This window comes from Erithacus rubecula (genome assembly GCF_903797595.1).
Source record: "Erithacus rubecula genome assembly, chromosome: 9".
NCBI classification, from domain to species: Eukaryota; Metazoa; Chordata; class Aves; order Passeriformes; family Muscicapidae; genus Erithacus; species Erithacus rubecula.
This window is the reverse complement of record NC_136660.1, coordinates 32,457,557-32,477,890: the sequence shown is the minus strand read 5'-3', so window position 1 is coordinate 32,477,890 and position 20,334 is coordinate 32,457,557. Positions and strand designations below refer to the sequence as shown.

At 45.1% G+C, this 20,334-nt stretch overlaps 1 protein-coding gene across 2 annotated transcripts in view; it reads left to right on the top strand.

Annotated features, from left to right (window-relative positions):
- The first annotated feature begins 2,117 nt into the window (after positions 1–2,117).
- ADAM12 (ADAM metallopeptidase domain 12) overlaps positions 2,118–20,334 on the top strand; it is a 166,532-nt gene continuing 148,315 nt past the window's right edge. The window contains exons 1-2 of one of the 2 annotated variants that reach the window (XM_079312236.1): positions 2,118–2,369; positions 18,084–18,217. In XM_079312236.1, the coding sequence (XP_079168362.1) occupies positions 2,243–2,369; positions 18,084–18,217 (261 nt within the window). In that variant the 5' untranslated portion in view covers positions 2,118–2,242. The remainder of the gene's footprint in view (positions 2,370–18,083; positions 18,218–20,334) is intronic. The other variant, XM_079312237.1, reaches the window with a different exon arrangement.

Here is a 20,334-nt window from a genome sequence, read left to right as displayed (position 1 = left end):
ACACAGCCTGGACACAATTTTCATTTCCTGCAGGAAAACTCAGCCTTGTTCTTCTGAAATGCATAAAGCAGTCCTTGTAAAGCTGATTGTGGGAGATGCTTTGGCATGAGGAATTAAAAGGCAAGGCCTGGCCTCTCCCTGCACATCCCAGTGAAGCAGGGACACTTCCCATAACCTGCCCTGTGCCTGGAGGATCTTTTTTTTTCTAAGAGAATTTTGAAACTGAGGTGAAATTGTGCTGTTGTTCTCCAGTAGTAGCTGTAATTCAATAACATTCCTACACAGAATTTAATAAAATATTTTGGGCTCTTTTGTGATAAATTATTGATTTATCAACTTGAAGCCCATAAAATTTGAACGGTAAAATACAACAATTCTTTCTGGGATAGAAGGAGAAACTGTGATAACATCTACTTAATTCCTGCTAATGAATGACCAAGATATAATTGGCTCCACATTCTCTGTTAAAAAATATTGTTACTCAGATAAAAGTGCTACCACTGTAAAGAAAAGCCTTGTGGGATTACCAAAACCCTATTTAGAAGCCTTTAGTTCCCTTTAACTGCTTTTTTTTTTTTTTATTCTAATGGGAAAAATACCTTCAAAGACTAAAGATGTCTACATGGTTTTTATGGTGGCCTTCCACAAAGGAGTCTTCTGTTGGAATTTTAATGTTTTTAACCAATGTTCTGTGTGGAGCACATATGTCCTTAATGAGAGAGTTGATGCAGTTCATTAGTTTATATTTGAGGGATGAAACATTGCTGAGTGTGGCTGTTAAATTGTAATTGATAATGGCTGAGCTGGGAAAATTTAGCATTTGGCTATTTCAAGTTATACATAGGCTGATCCCTGAGTGCTCCCAAGGAGAGGGAATACACACAATGAGGAAAACGTGAGGTGAGGCTCGAGGTGTAAGTGTGGACAAAATTCAAATTTCAGAGCTACTGGAGGTGAGGCTGTGGTTCTGGTTTGGGCAGAGGGGTAAGAGGTGAAAGGTGCTTTTGAAATGTGAAGCCCAGCAGCTGATGAGAGCCCTTTCTGCACATTCCTCATGATCCCAGCCCTTTTCCAGGTTTATTTGTGCTGGGGTGACCTGGCATTGCACAGTTAGCCCTGCATGCCTCAGTGATGCTGCCAGGGCACTGTGCCAGGATCCAGTTTGGGAACCACAGAGGTTGTACCCCTGCAATTTTTGGCTCATTTATCCCAAGAACTGGTGAAAAGTATGATCTGGAGCACTGGGAATAATCAGCATCCTCTGCTCCAGAACAGCCCCAAATCTGTGATCCCAAACACCATTTTTCAGTGGGATTGCATGGCTCTGTTGCCTGCTGGCCTGCAGACACATCTCAGAACACTTCTGCCAACTGTTTCATGCACAAGGAACACGGAGCCAAGCTGCACAGTTCAGTGTCAGCATCCAAACCGTGAGATTTGGGAAGAATCTTTGTAAATTAAAGCTAAAAACTGCACAATAAAAGGATTAGATGCTTTTTTTTTTCTGCTGCTCCACAGCAACATGTGGGCATTACATGTGTTTTGGTGGTACATTAAGGAGTAGATAATCTGCATTTGGTTATTCTCCCAGACAGTCAGTAATAATAATTTGAATGAGGGAGATTTTAAAAAATGCATCTGGCAACTCTGTGGGTGTGTTTTGTTGTTTGTTTTCTTTTTTTTTTTTCCTTCTACCCCCACAATATAAAATAAGAAACAACACCAGAAACAACTCTGAAATAATTATGAAACCAATAAATAACCCCTGAGCTCTAACGTACACAGATGTCTTTCCAGAGGCGGCAGGCAGGCTTGTGTGTGGAGTTAAAAAAAAATAAAAAAAAAAATTGGGAAAACTCCGGGAGCAGGGATGGGAGGGGGCACTCCGGAGCCCCCCGGGCTGGGACCCTGTGGAGGGGCGCAGAATTAGGTTTGGTCCTTGCCAAAACAACAACAAAAGAATATGAAATAGCCGACACAAACCTATTTAAATAAGGAGAAAAAAAAAATAATAAAGAGGAAAGAAAAAAAACCCAACTTTTTTTTTTTTTTTTTTTTTTCCCTAAGCAGCCGAGCCCAGCTCATCAGCACTGAGGCAGGAGCAGGAGGGGTTTTGGAGTTAACTGCATGCAGGAAATCTCTCACATCCTGAGTCCCAGCTCGCTCCTCTCGGTAACTGTATATTATGGGGCTGCTCTCCAGCCCCAGCTGATGAAAGTTTGTCTCCTCAGTCTGGGCTGCGATGTCAAAGCGCCTCCAGGCAGCGCAGCCGCGCTCCCCCCGAGCGCTGCCCCCGGCCCGGCTCCCCGCGCCGCTGCTGCTGCTGCTGCTGCTCGGCCCGGGCTGCCTGCCCTCGCCATCGCCCCCCGGTAAGTCACACGCGGCTTTTCCCCGCAGGACCCCCGGCCCCGAGCTCCGATTCGGCCGGTCCGGGAGCGGGGAGGAGGGTCCGGAGCGCGGCTCCCCCCGCGCCGCTGCGGGATGGGGCGGGAGGTCCCGGCCGGGCACACGCGGAGCTCCGGCTCCTCTGCAGGGCTCCGCGGGATTTCCCGGGGTAACTGAGCCGTGAAACCCCAAAACCTGCCTGGTCCTATCCCCCGGTATCCCCAAAACCTGCCGGGTCCCATCCCACGGCACCCCAAAACCTGCCGGGTCCAACCCCCCGGTATCCCCAAAACCCGCTGAATCCCATCCCCCGGTATCCCCAAAACCTGCCGGGTCCCATCCCCCGGTATCCCCAAAACCCGCCGGGTCCCATCCCCCGGTATCCCCAAAACCCGCCGGGTCCCATCCCCCGGTATCCCCAAAACCTGCCGGGTCCCATCCCACGGCACCCCAAAACCTGCCGGGTCCAACCCCCCGGTATCCCCAAAACCCGCTGGATCCCATCCCCCGGTATCCCCAAAACCTGCCGGGTCCAATCCCACGGCACCCCTAAACCTGCCGGGTCCCATCCCACGGTACTCCAAAACCTGCTGGTTCCTTCTCTGCACCCCTATGTTCTGGTACCCCAAAACCCGCTGGGTCCCAATCCCTGGTATCTCCAAACCTGCTGTTCCCTTCTCTGTAAACCTGTTCCCTGGTACCCCAAAACCCGCCGGGTCTCATCCTCCTGAACCCCTAAACCTGCAGGTCCCTTCTCTGCACTCCCATCCCCTGGCACCCCCAAAACCGCCGGTCCCATCCCCTGGAGTCCCCAAACCTGTTAGTCCCTTCTCTGCGCCCCCAAACCCGCCAGTCCCATCCCCTGGTACCCCAAAAACCTGCAGGTCCCTTCTCTGCACCCCTATCCCCTGGTACCCCAAAACCCACCAATCCCATCCCTTGGCACCCCCAAACCTGCACCAGCAGGTCCCTTCTCCGCACCCCAAAACCTGCTGATCCCTCTCTGCACCCCCATCCCCTGCTACCCCAAAACTTGCTGGTCTCTTCTCTGCACCCCCATCCCCTGGTACCCCAAACCCGCTGGTCCTATCCCCTGGGACCGGACCTCGGGGTCCCCCCAGTTTTGTGTATTCGGGGATGCCCTGCAGGGTTTGAAAATTCTCCTCCCACGCATCCCCTCCAAACATCCCCCAGGGCTGAATTCAAGGCTCTGGGAGCCTTGTCAGAGTTTGGGCTCTGTTTCCAGCTGGGAAAAACTGCGCGGAAAAGCCAAGTAGTGATGGTAGAGGCGTCCTGGCTGGGTAAAAGTTTCCTCGCCGGCGCTGTGTTCATTCAAAGCGAGCTCCGGGCGGGGAGCGCTGTGCTATCCACGCTATGGATGGAACAGCCTAGGAAGGGATTGTCTCTTCCTACAGCGGGTTTGGGGTTTGTTCTGGGACCCTCAGAGCGCCCAGGTCTTCTCTTCTTCATTAAGCAGCTGACAGTGCAGGTTTTATGTGAGAGGAAAAGATTCTCCTCTGTGAATGCATTTAAGAGCACCGAGGGGTGTCCCTGTCCCTGTGTGTCACTACAAACTCGTGTATTTGGTCTTTTCTTAAGCTTTTTTTTAATTTCTTTTTTTTTTTCCCCATTGTAGCTTGAAGCTTTGTAAATATTTGCTTATCTACACATTTATTGAGAGCAACTCTCACTGAGACTTTGGCTCAGAACTTGCTAAGAGAAAAGATGGGGAGATACTTCAGCACATGGAAATCCCAGAGCGGGAAAGGACAAGGTGCTGCCTTGGATCAAGCACCTGCAATTTATCTTAATGAATTAACAGGACTTGCAGCTTTGCCTTTGGGAGAGGGTCTTGATTTCTCTTTGCCAACTCTTGTATTTGCACTGAATCAGTGGGTTTGGGGTAAAGGCTGCAGAAATTCCCTGGCAGATGAGGAGGAATAGATGCCCTGTGGTAGGGCTTTGGGTGGGAGGATGGAACATCCCTGCTGTGGGTATGGGAGCCACTGTGGGTGACCAGCCCCTCCATGGTTTTGCAGTTGGGAAAATTGGATGTAAAATGCTTCAGGGTGTTTGTCCCTACAATACTAAGAGGGCAAACTGTGGGTGACTTGGCTGTAGCACACAGATGAGGGAGCAGAATGGGAAGAGGGGGTGGAAATCTGGTTTCTTGTGGCTCAGGATTCCCTCAGAGCTGAGCTGAAGCTCTAAGGTTGCACTCACACTGATGATTTAGGCTCTGTGTAAAGTTTGTGTCAACTCATCTCTGTGGGTTTTAGATGCTACATTTGGGCAACTCTGGTGGCTTGGATTTACCTTCCTGTACCTTCCTGCTCCTCTTCCTTCCATACCACATCTGTAATTTGTCCTTTTCCATCCAGAATATTCAGTGAACATCCCCTTGCCTTAATTCCACATTTCCCTGTGGAAGCAGAGCTCAGCTTCAGCCCTGCCAGAGCTTGTGCTGCTTTCTTGGTTGTGGAGGTGCTGAAAGTTCCAGCCACGCTCCCAGTGCCACCAGGTGCTCCTGGCTGGGCTGGCACAGGTCTCACTGGGCATTCTGGAGCCCTGCAGACACCCTGGTTTGTACAGAAACTCCTGCTTAGTGGTTAAGACAAGTCAGACTTATGATGTGCCTCGAGTACTGGGTTTGAAATGTGGCAGTAATGTGTGGCTGCTTGAGTGACAGGTCTGTTATTAAACAGAAATTATCAGGTTGTGGGCTAGACAACTTTTAAGTAGCCTTGTTGCTTGCTTTTAGAATGTTTTCTTGCCATTTTTTTGTGGTTTTACAATTGCCTTTTTTAGTTTTCAGTCTGGTGCTGGGTTTCTGTTTAAAGGACATCATGGACAAAAAGGAAAACTCAAATCAGACCAAATTAACATTGTTGTCCTTGTGGAGTGGGATCTAAAGCAGGAGAAGATCTGATCTTACAGTCTCAGTCAAACACCTTAAAATCTACACCTGACAAGGTTTTTGTGGTCAAAGCTGTCCTGTGTCTGCAGGGCAGACAAAGTGATGCTGTGGATAGGTAAAGTCCAAATTAGAGTGTGTGTACAAAAACTTTTAAATTTCTTTTACATATTATGAGTGAGCTGGGAAAACAGCAGAAAAAAATGAATCTTAGAATGATAAAATGGTTTGGGTTGGAAGGGATCTTAAAATCATCCTGCCATGGGCAAGGACACCTTCCACTGTCCCAGGTGGCTCCAAACCCCATCCAGCCTGGCCTTGGGCACTCCCAGAGGTAGAAGAGCCACATTTCTCTGGGCATGAAAAAAATGCAAATCCTAAAACTGTAACCCAAGATTCTTTACCTTCAGATAAAATCACTGTTGTCTAGATTTTAATTTGCTACTGATTGCAGTTTCCATGGGTCTAATGGAAAGAAATTGCAGAAGAAATCTTGTCTTTTGCTCTAAACCTGACTTCTCCATCACCTTCTGTGTTTTAGAGCTCATTATAAATCCTGTCTTCTCTCAAACTGCTCCAGCATTTGTGGCAGATATTTCTGCTGTGTCTATAATCACCTCCTTGTCTGTTGATTATCCCCTCCAGATCCCCTGCAGACAGCCTGGCATGAGCTGTCACTGTCCCTGGGGCTCCAGAGATCCCTGGCAAAATCTCCCAGCTGAGGAATTTTATTCCCACTCCTCAGCTGTGTTTGCATCCTTGACCTCCATCTCTCTGGGGAGCTGACAGGCTCTTCACTGCTGTTTCCTTGGGTGCCTCATCTCTTGCTCTGCTTGGGATTTTTGGAAAGGTCCTGATCCAGATCCAAAGAGCATCCTTGGGCTCGTGATTGTCATGATTGTGTTTTGGGTGGTTGGCATCCTGCTGGGAGCCCCAGTGGGATTTCTCTGATGGCACCTGGGTGACAGCAGCACTCCAGGCTGTGTTTATCTGTTTATCCCACTGAAGATATCTGTTTATCCCTCACTCACCTCCCATGATCATGAAATTCTGTTCTAAAAATGCTCAACTCATATAAAAGCTTCTTTGGTCCTCCACCAGCCCTGAGCTGCCTGGTCAGGGGTGCTGGGCTCTTGGGCTGGGTTTCTCCTCACCTGCTATAATGCAGGAATTGGCATTTTTTAGGGTGTTTTGGAATCTTGTGGAATACTCCAGGCTCTCCCCAACTGTCTCACACCTGCTTAGGGTGCCAGGCTGTTCATCCTGCAAGGATTTTTTTATTTAATCCCTTTTTCTGGTGACTTTCCTTCCTCTACAACCTCTCATGTTTTACTGCACGCCATCCTGGATCTCACTCTGCCTGTTGCCTGCACTTTGTACTTGGATTTCCAGCAGCTCCTCAAATTTCTCCCTGGACAGAAGCACATCATTGCCCAATTCTGGAGTGCTACACACCTGCAGAGGATTCTCTTAGAGTCTCCAGGGCAGATCTATGACCAAGTAAATTAAAACTCCACAGTTTGAGGGTAGCAGTGGATTCTTCATAGTGCAGCCCAAGAGCTCAGTCCCTTTTGTTTCTGGTTAACACAGAGCAAAGTGCTTCAAATTATTAAATTTTTTATCTTTTTGAAACCCCACTAACTAAGAGGAGGGATTGTTTCTTATAGAGCCCTGCTCCAGCATCTTGCTCCTTCTCTTTTTAGGGCTCATGCAGGATTTTGAGACTGAGTTGGTATCAAGTGATTTGAACTCCATCATCTAATCAGAAATTAATCTGTTTAATCCCTTCAGGTTGTTCCACTAATTTTTTTTTACACCCCATACAAATGAATTTTGCTGCTTTCCATGACCTGCAGCTAGGATAAAAAAAGAGTTTGGAGGCAGGAAATTGTCCTTTCACAAGGTCAACTTGCTAAAAGCAGTGATTAGAAGAACAAATTCTTTCTTCTCCCAAATCTATGATGTAATTAGGCAAGAAGTGAAATGTGTCATGGCCTGTTAGCCATGCTGGATAATGCACATCAAGGCAGAAAAACTTGGATGCAGAATTTGGCACAAAAGTATCTTTAACTAGTTTATTTTGAGGTATTCTTTAAGAGGAACTGTGTCAACCCCTGGAAATTTAGTTTAATATTATATATCATGTGCATTAAGTGAAAAACCTTCTTCTGATAATGGTGAAAGTTTTCTTGTTTCTTTTAAATGTGTTCTAACCCTGAAAGCAGCTGAAAGATAAATTCCATTTGTGACTGCTTACCTCTGAAAGAATATATTAATGTATAAACTTCAGCAAATTCAAGAATTTATGGGGTTTTTTTTGTATAGTTATGCATAAAAAATTAAAAAATTACGAAACCTGGACTTTATAATTTAATAAGGGGATCATATGGGCCTGGAGCAGGGCATGGTCAGTGATGGTCTGTGCTGAGATCCTCTGGTACTTCAACACTTAGAAGATGTGAGGAGCATAATTCAGTCCATAATAAGTTTATTTCACATTCTTTTTCTGCCACTGAGAGCACTGTGATGATAGAGAGTTGGGAATAAATTCACTAAATCCCTGTGGAGCACACAGGGATGGACACAGCACCTGATCCATGCTCCTTTCTGAACTGGAGATCATGGAAGGGACTCCAGATTCAAATCTGCTCCTGCATTTTGATGTGTGGTTTGAAGCATGAGGTGAGCATCCCAAAGGAATGAGGATTTTTTTCTTCATCTCAAATGAATGAGGATTTATTTCTTCATCTCTTGCCTCCTGAGTGAGGCACAGACACATTTTGGAGAAACAGCAAGGTGAAAATATGGGATTGTTGCAGGAGAAATTCCAGAATTCTGGAATGGTTTGGACTGGAAGGGACCATAAATCCCACCCAGTGTCACCCCAGCATGGCAGGAACACTTCACTGTCCCAGTGCTCCAACCCCAGTGTCCAGCCTGGCCTTGGCACTGCCAGGGATCCAGGGGCAGCCACAGCAAATCTGGGAATTCCATCCCAGCTCCTCCTCACCTCACAGAGAGGAATTTCTTCCTGATATCCAATCTCAATCTCTCCTCTTTTAGTTCAAATCCTCACACTTGAGAAAGAAGGAGCTATTTACTCTGTGTGCTGTTTTTATCTTATTTCTGTACCTGACCCTCTTTTGGCATAAATTCCCTCCCCTCCATGGTCCTGAGTCCTGTGCACAGCCTGGAGCTCTGCAGAGAGCAGAGCTGTGACCTGGGGCAGTATCCTGCCCTGAAGAAACCATAAAAATAAATGTTCTTTGCTCCTGTAGCTCATCTGTGGAGGAATGTGTGAAAGTCAGGAGCTGTGAGTGACCCAGATCTTGTGGTGACACTTTCTGCAAGGTCACACTCATAAACCTGGGCAGGAGAGGTGGTTCAGGAACATTAAATAACTCCCAAGTTGTCTTTTCATTCATGTTTTAAAAACCAGAAGGGAGATTAAGTGAGAGGCCGTGCTGGAGCAGGTGCAGTTCATTTTCCTCTCCCTGCTGTGTGATGTGAGGATCAGGAATTCCCCCCACAAACAGAAACTCCTGATGGGTATCAACTCCTCCAGCCCAGGAGCTCCTCTTTAGCCTTGGGGAAATCACATCCCATGCCTGCTGCCCTGAATTAATGCTGCAGCTCCCCTCAGCTGGGTTTCCTGGGGGATCTGGAGGGCTGGTTGGTGCTTTGGGAGGAGCACAGCTCCCATTCCCAGCCCCTGCACAGGCAGAGCATCCCTCAGCCCAGCTGTGCTGAGGATTCCCTGTGCTCCCCCAGGCAGGGTAGGCAATCATTGCACTCTGCCTTCTGAAAGACCAAGAGGAAATTGTATTTTTGGAGAGTAATTTGAACTTCACTCAGTGGAAGTAGCCTTTCCTGAGGTTTGGGAGGGGAGGAGTTGGAGAGGAGAACTGGACCTGGATTTTCACATAATTATGTGGACCATTGCTGGAAAGTGAGGATATATTTAGCACCTTTTTCTCTGCCCTTGGAGCTGTGTGGATTCCTGGTGCTTGTAAAGCACAGGTTAGTATTCCCCTGCCTCAGTAAATGTTTTTGGTGGGTGCTGCTGGTGCAGAAGGGTGCCAGGCTGAGTTCATAATCAAAAAAAGGATATGAGGGACTCTTTGGGGAAGGAGCAGCAATTTAGGAGCAAGCAGGTCTGTATCAGTAGCACCTATGCTTGTTGAGATGGGATATCCTCCACTCTGACATCCTGGAAATACATCTGGGAAAGGCACTGTGCAGCCCTTGGGGATTTTCATCCATTTCTAGCCCTGTCCTGCCTGTTTTCACAAGAGGGAATGGCTGGGCCATTGCTATGGTGTGGATCAGGGCTCGGAAAAGCAGCAGCTGAAAACAGGATTTGCAGCAGGAGGACAGAAGTTCTCCAAAGCTGTTGTGTCATGGGCTTTCCAAAGCTCCTTTGGGTTGGAATCTTGCATTTCTCACTTGCCCTCTTCTGTGACCTCCAACCCTGAGCTCTTCCATGGGGGGAACCTCTCACTCCACCCCCATGACCCACTGTGCTGAAATGCCCTTTCCTTCAGAGCTTCACTGCTTTATTTCTCCATGTTTTGAAATGTTCTCTTGTAGGAAAAAAAAAAACAACATAAAGACAACTCTGTCTTTGGACTGGTCCTGAATAGCAATTCCTCAGTCAAACATAACAGCATCCCAAATGATGCTGGACAGCTGTTTCCCAAATATATCCCTGTATGTATTCTATACACATCATACAGCTGGGCTGGGGCTGTTTGAAACCTTCTGCAGGCTCCCTGCCCCCTCCTGCAGTCAATGGCAAATGTTGTTCTCCCAACTCCACTTGTCACATTTTGTTCTGGAGAACAGGGAGGACATTGAGATACACTGGCTTCTCTCCTTGACTGCATTTCAATATGGATTTTGTATAATGAGGGCCCAAATCCTTCTGCCATTACTTGTGCTTTAATCACACTGTGCTCTGCCCAGATTGCTTTAGTGGCATTTGCATCAGCAGGAGTTGCTCTCTGTGATCAGCAATATTTCAGTATTTCATCTGCAAACAGAGGAGACACATCTCAGGCACTTGAGGAGGAAGGAGCTGCCTGGCCTGGGTTTGTTTCAGCTCTCCAGTGAGGGATGGGGCAGCATCCTGACTGGAGAAATAGATTTTCAGGAATTAGAAGGAACAAAGTTATTTTTACAGGTTTTGTATTTTGTTCCCCCCCCCTCTCCTCCAAGTGTGATAGCTCCCTTTTAATTTTCTAGTAAATGGCTTTTTGGCATGTGTTATCCACTGAGAAACGCCTGGTGCAGAGACATCATTTTGTACTTCAGCCATGACATTACTCTAGATGAGAACTGAAAAGTTATATAGATATTACACCAATATATAAACCATGTGTGTTAGGAAGACAAGTTCAGTTTTGAAATATTTGCCTTAGCTATGCTTTTCACTTTCAATCTGTGCCAAACATGTGCTTGAATGACTGATGGAGTCATATGGTTCCCTGAATAAAGCACTTTATTGTGCTCAGACTTGGAGCCTTCCAACAGTTGTATTACAGAAGCTTGAAGATTAAGATGATCCAACTGCTTAGGGGGTATGTCCCACAAGGAACATTGGAGTTTTGCTTTTCTTGTCCCCACCTTTTGTATTTTTTGCCTTTCTCTGTCTCAGTTTGCTCAGCTGATGGGGCAGTGACATTGAGCACAGAGGGTTTGGTGCAGGAGAGCAGCAGGTCACCTTCAAATTTCAGCTTTTCCTGCTGTGTCCACACTGAAATGTTGAACACATGACATATTCCAGGCACTTTATGGGGTTTCATGGAGGAGGGGTGAGAGGGCTGTTCCCTGTCACTGATTATTTCATCAGCAGAATCAGATTTAGGAAAGGAGTGAGTGTGCACGAGCAAGTGATGACAGGAGGTAGATCTGAGAATTATAGACCCCAAATATTGAAAGTCATGTTTTTAATGCTGTTCAGTTCATGGGGATCAGGGAATCTCAACCTTCCATTTCTCATCCTGGAGCTGCCTGGTGTGAATCACTGGTGATGCCTCATCTTTACCCACCAAGCTGGACATGGGATCTTCTCCCTTTAGAAGCCAAAAGAACAGAAAATTACATTCAGAAATCCATGGAGTCATCTTGCTGCTGCCTCCCCTCAGGCTCATCAAAGACCTCTGCTGACTTCTCATGTTTGAAAAATTTTTGTACACAAGTAGTAATTTTGCAGTGTGAAAAAAAAAAAGACAAAATTCAAGCTCAAGAAGATCCATGGATTTCATGGTTTTCCAAGGGTTTCTTGTGCTTAAATGCCTGAGGTCTTGGGTTTGGGAATTTGGGAGAAGGGAGAAAACAAGTAAAACTTTATGTTTAGTTTTTCCTCTTTTTTTTTTTTATGACTTATTTTCCAAGCAGGCCATGAAAGGACTAATTTTCCTGGCTTTTCTAGAAAGAATCAATGTACTGCTTAGAGGAGCAAAGGTTAGCTGGGAAAATAATTCATGATTTGGAGTTAATAAAAACTTTACTGCAAGAGATAAGAGTTTTACTTATGCACAGTCAAATCTTGCCCAGGCTTTTGTGTTTAGAAATAAAGGAGGGCAGAGTCTGGTGCTGTGCTGCCTTTTATGAAGCTGTGGGATAATGGAAGCATCTTATCAATGTGGTGATTTTTGTCCTTTCCTTTGAGAGGGTGTCTGTGTTCTCAGCTGCTGGTTGATGTAAAATTTAAGCTGTTGCTTCTTTGACCTCGTGCAAGTCTCAGGGCTGGCTTTGTTTAACCATTATGCACTGGAAATCTGGTACTGGTTTATTTTCTAGCATTTTCACGTTTCTTATTAGATATATTTTGCATTTTTTATTTTTTTATTTATATTACTGCCAAGGGAGGTTGTGGTTACCCATCCCTGGAAGTGCCCAAGGATGGGTTGGAGCAACATGGAAGGTTCCCTGTCCATGGCAGGGATGGAATGGGATGAGCTCTAGGGTCCCTTCCAACCCAAACCATTCTGTGATTTTTATTAAATACCAGTTTGTTTTTCCTGTTCAGGAAGAACAGGAACCACTTCAGAAGGTGGTTTCAACAAGGCCTGTGCCTGGATAATGTTTAACTTGGGGAATGTTTTGGGTTTTGCTGGAAGATGGAGTGAGATAGAGGGTTGGAATCACACATCCCCAGACCTTGGCCACATAATTGGATAATTGACACTTTTTCTTTGGCATGATATAATCTGACCCCTGATGTTGACAATTTCCATTTAAAGCAAGTTGGTTTTTCTTTTCTTTTTGTTGTCCTTGTTGGACAAGAGCTGGATGTGATTCTCTGTGCAGTTCTATATTGGAATCCTATCTCACTTTATGTACAGGCACTTTATTCTCCTGCCATCTATAAATATATCAGCACTGGCAAGATAAATACCAAGAGGCACAGAAAGCTAAGGGACAATCATGGGTCCTGTCACCTTTGGTTTTCTAGATTATGTAAAATAATTATTTTAGATCCCTTCTTGTAATTCAGCCTTTCCAAGCCACCAGCTCCAGGCTCAGTTCATTTTTGTGAATGCAGGTGAGGACAAATTCCCCCAGAATCCCAGATGAGCTTCTCTCAGCAGCTCTCAGGGTTAAGCTGGATCTCTGGTCTTCCCTGGAATCCCCTTTTGGTGCAGCATTATCAGTGTTATCCCCAGTCCCATGTGTGGTCATTCTGGTGTCACCTGCTTTGAAGAGCAATGGTTAGAGCAGAAATCCTGATGATCCCCAAGGGTAGAACCCTCCTGGGTTTCAGCCCCTTGCTCCAGCCTGCAGCTCATTGGGTTTTGTAATATTTGTAATATTCCTGTCCTCTGTGCAGCCATGTCCCACCTCTGATAATTGGGTTGCAGGAGGACTCTTGAGTAAAGGTTGATGATAAAAATACAGACTGATCAGAATATCTTTCCTTACTGAACTGTGATAAAACCCTTCCCTTGCCTGGTTGTGGGGCTGTGTTTGTGGGCAGCTTCCATTCCCTGTTTCACCCCTTCCTAAAGTTCCTAACTCCATCTAGAAAGGACAAGACCTGGTCCTCCCCTCTCAGTGTGTAAGCTTGGGAATTTTGCATTGAAAAATTCTGGTTTGAGTTTGGAGGTGACAGAAGAATCATCCCAAATGATGAGGGGGATGAAGCTCTCTCCCATCTGAAGGACACAAACCCAGTGCCAGTGGCTGAGCCAGGGCTGGATGCAGTCAGGTGGAAATCCCTTCCTCCACACCAGGAATGACCCAGCTGGGCCATGGACCCACCAGCTGAGAGCCAAACTGAGGAAGCTGAAGAAAATGAGAGGGAAATGGATAAAGGATGTCCTTCCTGACTTCCAGGGCATTGCCTGTCCTTAGCTGACTGCAGTTTGCAGAAAGATTACTCTGTTCCATTATTCTTTTCAATCCAAAGATTATTCCAGTGCTTTGAGTGTTTTGTTGCAGAGAAGAATGAGGACAGGCTGTGACTTACAATTTTGAGGTGGTTTGTAGTAGGAAAGGTAACACAAGGATAATTTAAATGAATCTTTTTTATTCCCTCACTTCTTTAATTTTCATAAGTGCAGGGGGACATGAGGGGTGTTTGGGGACAGTGTGAGGAGAGAGATCTCCAGTCTGGGATGGGAATGGACATCCCACAGCCTAAAGGGGCTTCAGGAGAGCTGGAGAGGGACTGGGGACAGGGGATGGAGGGACAGGACACAGGGAATCTCTTTAAGCAGACAGTGGGTAGATTTAGATGGGATATTGGGCAGGAATTCTTGGCTGAAGCCCTGGGACAGAGGGTGCCAGAGCAGCTGTGGCTGCCCCTGGATCCCTGGCAGTGCCCAAGGCCAGGCTGGACACTGGGCTTGGAGCACTGGGATGTGTCCCTGCCCATGGATGGGATGGAATGGGGTGATTCCCAAACCACCCAAACCACCGTGGGATTCTCTGAACTGTGTTATTCTGGTTTTGTGTGGGACAAGAGCAGGCCCATCCACAGTGTAGGAAGCTCAGCATCAGTTGACTTTTTTGTAAATCTGTGTGTACGAGATGGATGCTGTTTATAAACCAGGTCTGGCTCCTGTCCTGCTCTGGGGCACAGCCAGCCCTGCAGGAGGTTTGGGGTGTGAATTTAGAGGGGCACATTCTATTTTCCTTGCACTTAATCCCGTTTTATCCAGAGCTACTCAGCACTGGGTGCATTCACCTCTTTGTTTGTCATGAGGACAAATAAATGGCCCTGCCTCACTAAAAGCTTATTAATTTTAAGTAAATGCAAATCTGGAGAGTGTCTGGGTTTTTTCAGGAGGCAGTGGCCGCTGAGCAAAGATGTCACATCACATGCTCAGAGTTTATTTTGCACAGAGCTTGGAGGAACTGAAATAACAAGCAAAAAGATGAAAACCATTCTGAACTTCTTTGCCAACAAGCCCTTGTATGATACTGTGCAAAGCAGAAAAGTTGTAGAAGTACATGGCAGATGAAAAATATTTAAGCCACACAAAAGTCACTGACAGGTAACATCTACTCATCTCACTATTTGTACAAAGTAGCTTTTATATTACTGGGGGGAAGAAAAAAAGAATAAAGGGCACTGCATCAGCTTGTGGGCTGCTTGTGGATCAAAAGCATTACCTTCAGTGCAGGCTGAAAATAGAAAACAGACACAACTGTGAAGTTTTTCATGTGAAAAAGTGGGAGATGAGCTTGTGTCAGGAAGAGCTGGACAGAATTTCACTGCAGTGGAAAATAAGTAGGTGAGTGAGTAGGTGCATGTGACACAAAAGATAGGAAACCTGGCTCTAATATAACTTTCTGGTCCTGCACATGGCCTGATTTTCTTCTCCTCTCATGACACATTAGCAAAATTTCAATTCTCTGATTTCAATTATTGCACTATTTATTCTGCTGTAGCACCAAGAGTCCCTGTAGAGAAGAGGCCTCATTATTAATGGAACACAAACAACTCTGATGGTTCAGCTTCAAAGAAATCCTCCTGAAAATGGGGAAGGGAGGTGCAGAGTGGTAGGGAGGAAATACCAGCATGTCTGTGTGCATGAGGAACTGCAGCCCTGGGACCTGGGATGGTTTGGGGTGATGGAAACCCTTCCCCAGTGCTGCTCCCCTGGGATGCTCTTTGGGGGAGCAGTTTGTGGTCAGAGGTGGTGTCCCAGCACATCCCAGAACACTGGGAATGTGTTTTGTTCAGATGTTGTGCCAGGGGCTGGCTGAGCTATCCCTGACTGGGATAAATTCCTTGGTGCCTCCAGCTCAGCTGAGGCTCAAAGGCTCTCCAGGGTTCCCCAGAACTCACTTTTGAACCCACCTGGTTTTATCCCATTTTCCCCAAGTTTCCTGCACTATTCCTGCTTTATTTTTTGGCCTGACTCTCTCCTTATATTTTTTGTGAGTATTTTTCCTCCTGATTCAGAGTATTCCTTTCCCATGTCTGTGTCCTATTGCTCAGTGGCCTCTCAGAACTCTCCTGCTCAAGCTAAGTGTGGGTTCCTCTTCCCTGCTATTCCCTTATTTTCTGTCCCATGCTCTTTGTAATCAGGCTGCAGAAACCTGTTTAAAGGATTTACCTTGTTATCTTCCCCATATCCCCATACCTTTTTTTTTTTTAATTTAAAGTCTGAGTTAAAGTTTATTTATCAGCTATACAGGTTTCTTTATTTTGCAAAATATATCCAGTCCATAAATATAATGAAATTTCATGGGAAAAAAACATTATTTGATATACAAAAGACACCACACTGTGCTGATATCACACTGAGGGCAGCTGGGAGTTAAGCAAGTGCACAATGCATGTGCCCAAATTCTCTCCAGAATGAGGCCCAAAATTGGGCTGCAGTGCTTCCTCTGCCTTCCTCAGGAAGCTGTGATTTTTATCACACCCAATAATTTAAATAAAAACATTCAGATAAGCAGCCAAGTATCTGGCTCAGGGAAAGCAACCAGACAGAAATTGATCTCGTGTTTTATATAAATGCTGTGCCTTCAGAGGAGTTTGCAAACCCTGAAGCTGCTTTGTTTCCCCCCCAAATAAATTATCTCTTCCAATAAAGATATAACTGCTGCCTATAAACCTGTCGTGATGGCTGTCTCCAGACTATCAACACTTCTGCACAATGAACATTTTCAGCAGATAAATAAGCACGTGTGGAAGATGAAATTTGCTCATTGTAACCTTGCTTTGTTGTGCACCACAAGCATCACTTCCTTGGGATGGAAGGGGAGGAGGAGTGGCAAACTTGAACCACACTTTGTGTGGATTTTCCTCCCTTTTCCCATTGTATTTTTACACACCAGGCTGTCTATTTAGGGAATTACACATCTGTGCACAAATGCTGACCCCCTCCCTTTTCCCCCTGCTGTTTTGGGTAATGCTGTGAAGTTCATGCTCTGCAGAGTGATCAGGAAAGGCACAGGGAGGAGGATCAGAGGGACTTTGATGTTTCCTGATATCACCTTGGCAGCTCCATGGTGTCAGACTTGGTGGAAGCAGCACAGGCAATGCATCCACAGGAGGATGAGGATCCCCCAAGGGGCTCTGAAAGCTTAGATCTCATCACACTTTCAGAATGCAAACCCCAGGAAATCATAGAAGGGCCTGAGTCATTCAGTTTGTGTGGTGGAGATTGCTCTAGTGGGCCAAGGAGAAAGGAGAGCAGGGCTGGAGCCAAACTTTTCTTATTTTGCTGAGATGTGCTTCATAAATTCCTGCTCTGAGCAGGGAGCTTCCTGCCTGATAATGAGAATAAAGGGTTGGAGGTTCTGTCTAGACCCTCCCAGGCTGCTGAGATTGTGTCTCCCCAGGGGAGAAGCAAATCTTGGGCCAGGTTTGGATCATCTCTGCTAAGGGCTGAGTGTGTCCTGCCACCCCTCTGTCACTTGGGCTGCATCAAAGGGGTGCAAGAGCCTGAATTACAAACAACTTCCCTCTCTCCAATGTATTTTACCATTTTATCTTGTGAAAGGTGGTGGGTTTTTGTTTGTTTTTGGTTTGGATTTTTTTTGTGTGTGTGTTTTAGTAAAGTGTTGTATTTTAAAAGCATGTTGAAAAATACCAGACCTCATTTCTGCTCACGTTGGCTTTGCCATAATGACAGCACAGATGTTTTAAAGCTAATTCTAACAGTGACTAAATGGGGATAATTCTGCTCAGAATGTGACTCTTCATCCTCTGAGAGCATTAGGTGAGCACAGAGAACTGTGGCAAACCCCACCAGAGTTTTGACCATCCTGTGGCACCTGGAAGCCATCCCTGTCTTCTCTTTGATTTATTCTCAGTTATTTTTCCAGCTCTTGTCCTTTGATATTGGTTTTAGGGCTCTGCCTTGACAGGCACAATGCCATTAATATATTTAGGAGGAGGAAAAACCCTTGATAAATGCTGCTTGTAAACAGCTTTTTGACCTGGTGCTTTGAATTGAAGTCATCTGCCTGTGTAGGAGTAGAGTGTTATTTCAGTGAGTTTACATTCTCCTTCTCTTCCAGACATTTTATTTTCCCCACTGATGAGGCTGTGCATCCTCCATGATGATATCCTTGCATCCTGATATCTCTAAATGTGCATCCTGTGCCTTCTGCTGCCCTCATCCCCCTGAGCCCCTCTGATTTCACAGGTTCTCTCTGGAATTTTGTGTAGGTTTCGACACTGACGTTACCAGTTGAATGTTTAATCCTTTTCCTGAATTATTTCCTTTTCCAATATGCTGCCAAATCCCTTGAATAACAAGGTTCACCTTGTCAGAGGCTCTTCCCAGCTAACCCCAAGTGCTTCTCCCTTCCTTAGGTGGGAATGTGGACAGCACAGTGGAGCCCCCGAGGCTGCAGATGACAAAGGATCAATCCAAAGATTATGAGATAACAATTCCCTTCCTTTTGAATGGAGAGCAATGGAGACCAGGGAATGGCATTAATTCAAAGGTTAGTCTTCATTTTGCCTATTTGTTTATTCTGAGGTGTGTAACAATTTAAAGCTGTTGGGAGAATTCAATGCACTTTCATCCTGTAGGTTATAAGAGTGTTTTTATATTGTTGTTGCCACATATCTAAAACTGTTGTTTATTTAATTTAAGAAATGCATAAATGTTTTTTGGTTCAAATGAATACCTTTTTCCTTCAGAGAGGCATTCTTCTTTCTGATGGCAGAAATGAAAGTTTAAAGTGAAATAATCATAATTTCATTACCTGAGATTCTATCATGCAACAGCAAAACCAAAACTAAGGGAGGGGCAAGCACAGCAGACAGGTTTGTTTGAGTAAATACAGTCTGACAGCAAGAAATTTAGGGACCTGTGTAAATAATGTTGCTGTGCTGGCTGCAGCCTGAGGCATTTTCTGGACTTAATTATGCCATGGGAGACCCCAAATTGCATCCCCTGTGCAGTGAGGGGTGACTCTGATTTCCCTTTGCCTACCAGGGGAAGGAGCTGCCCCTGGCTCTGAGAGTGTTTTCCCCCCTGACAGATGCTGATAAGCTTTCCTCCTTTTCTCCCCCCTCAGACATTTGTGAACAATATAGGAAACTGCTTTTAGGGAAAAAAAAAATAAAAAGGCTGTTTTTTGTCTCCTTCCTGAGGTATGAAGAAAATTTGTTGTTTATTATCACCAATGTATCATGGCAATCTCTTACCCAACCTTTTAACTCAGGTCCAGCTTGATTCCAGCTCACTTTTTTATGTTCTTCTTTCAATTATCTGATTGTGGAGAGGAAAAAGTAAAGTTTTTAGATAGTCAAAAAAAAAAAAAAAAAAAAAAAAAAAGAAAGAAAAGAGTGCAACCAAGCAAAACCCACAAAAACAATACAAAAAAGCCCAGAGAGCCAATTAGAAACAGCTTTCCTTGCTGGATTGGGAAAGTGTTCCATGGAGAAATCCTGCTTGACTGCTGCCACTGCTGCAGGACATGGCTCTGGGTCATGTTGCTGATTGACACAAGTAGGTGTGAAAAGATATTTCCAAACAAGGGCTCTGACTTTCAAAAAAAGCTTGTCTGGATTAAAATTTTTCCCTCTTTTCCTCTGTCCCTTCCTAAATAGGAAAGAAGGGCCAGGCCCAGTTGTGAGTGTGTGCAGTGATGAAAGGGATATCAGAGTGGGTGCAGAATGGCTTATCTTGGAGAGATAGCACAGATGGCTCAGTCCTAGATGTATGTGCAACTCTATTTTTAGATTATTTAATTAGAAACAGGCATTCTCCATATAGAGAGAGGCCTTTTAGCTACTCACTGGAGCTCTCTGTGAGTTACAACTTTCTGTGAGTAATGATAATGTGATTTATATCGTTAATTTGTTTCCCAGAATTACTTTCAGTTTAAGATGAACACTAGAAAAGATTTGTGGCTTGGTAGAAAGATCCACGTGCTGTATCAGCACTTTTTTTTTTTTTTTTTTCTCTTTTGAATACTTCTTTTCCATGGAAACTTATAAATTAAATACACAAAAGTGCACATCAGGCTGTGGGAAGAACAACAGTGGTAGAGAAGGAGAGTAATGAATAGCTTGTCACATAAATATTGATCAAAAGCACAGAAGTTAAATACTGCTGTATTTGATGGCTAAATGGGATCTATTGTTCTTCAACTCGTTTCAAAGTGTTCCTCTGTTTTATTTTAATTGTATATGAAGTCAAAAAAAAAGTATGTACTTGTAAGAGGGGAATGGTATTGCAATAGGATATATGGTAAAATAAATAATGGAGTGGCTATAAAAATGCCAGGGGATTAAAGTTATTTGTGTACAGATAATTGCCTGGCAATGATGGCCCCATTCCCCAATCCTTTAACTGTAAATACTCCTGCTTAACAATTAGTCCCTGGGAAAGCACACTCATCATTTAGTGCAGCCTTCTCTCCCATCTCAGAGATAAAACTGTCCTTTTATTTACCCCGGGAGTCCTGCACTATCTGCTGGAATCTCTCACTTGGAATCTGTCAGGAATGATTATTAAGCTAATGACTTTCTCGTTGAGGGCCTGACTACACTGAGCAAAAAATGTGAGATAATTCACACTGTCTAATGGCACAAACACACAGAACTGCTC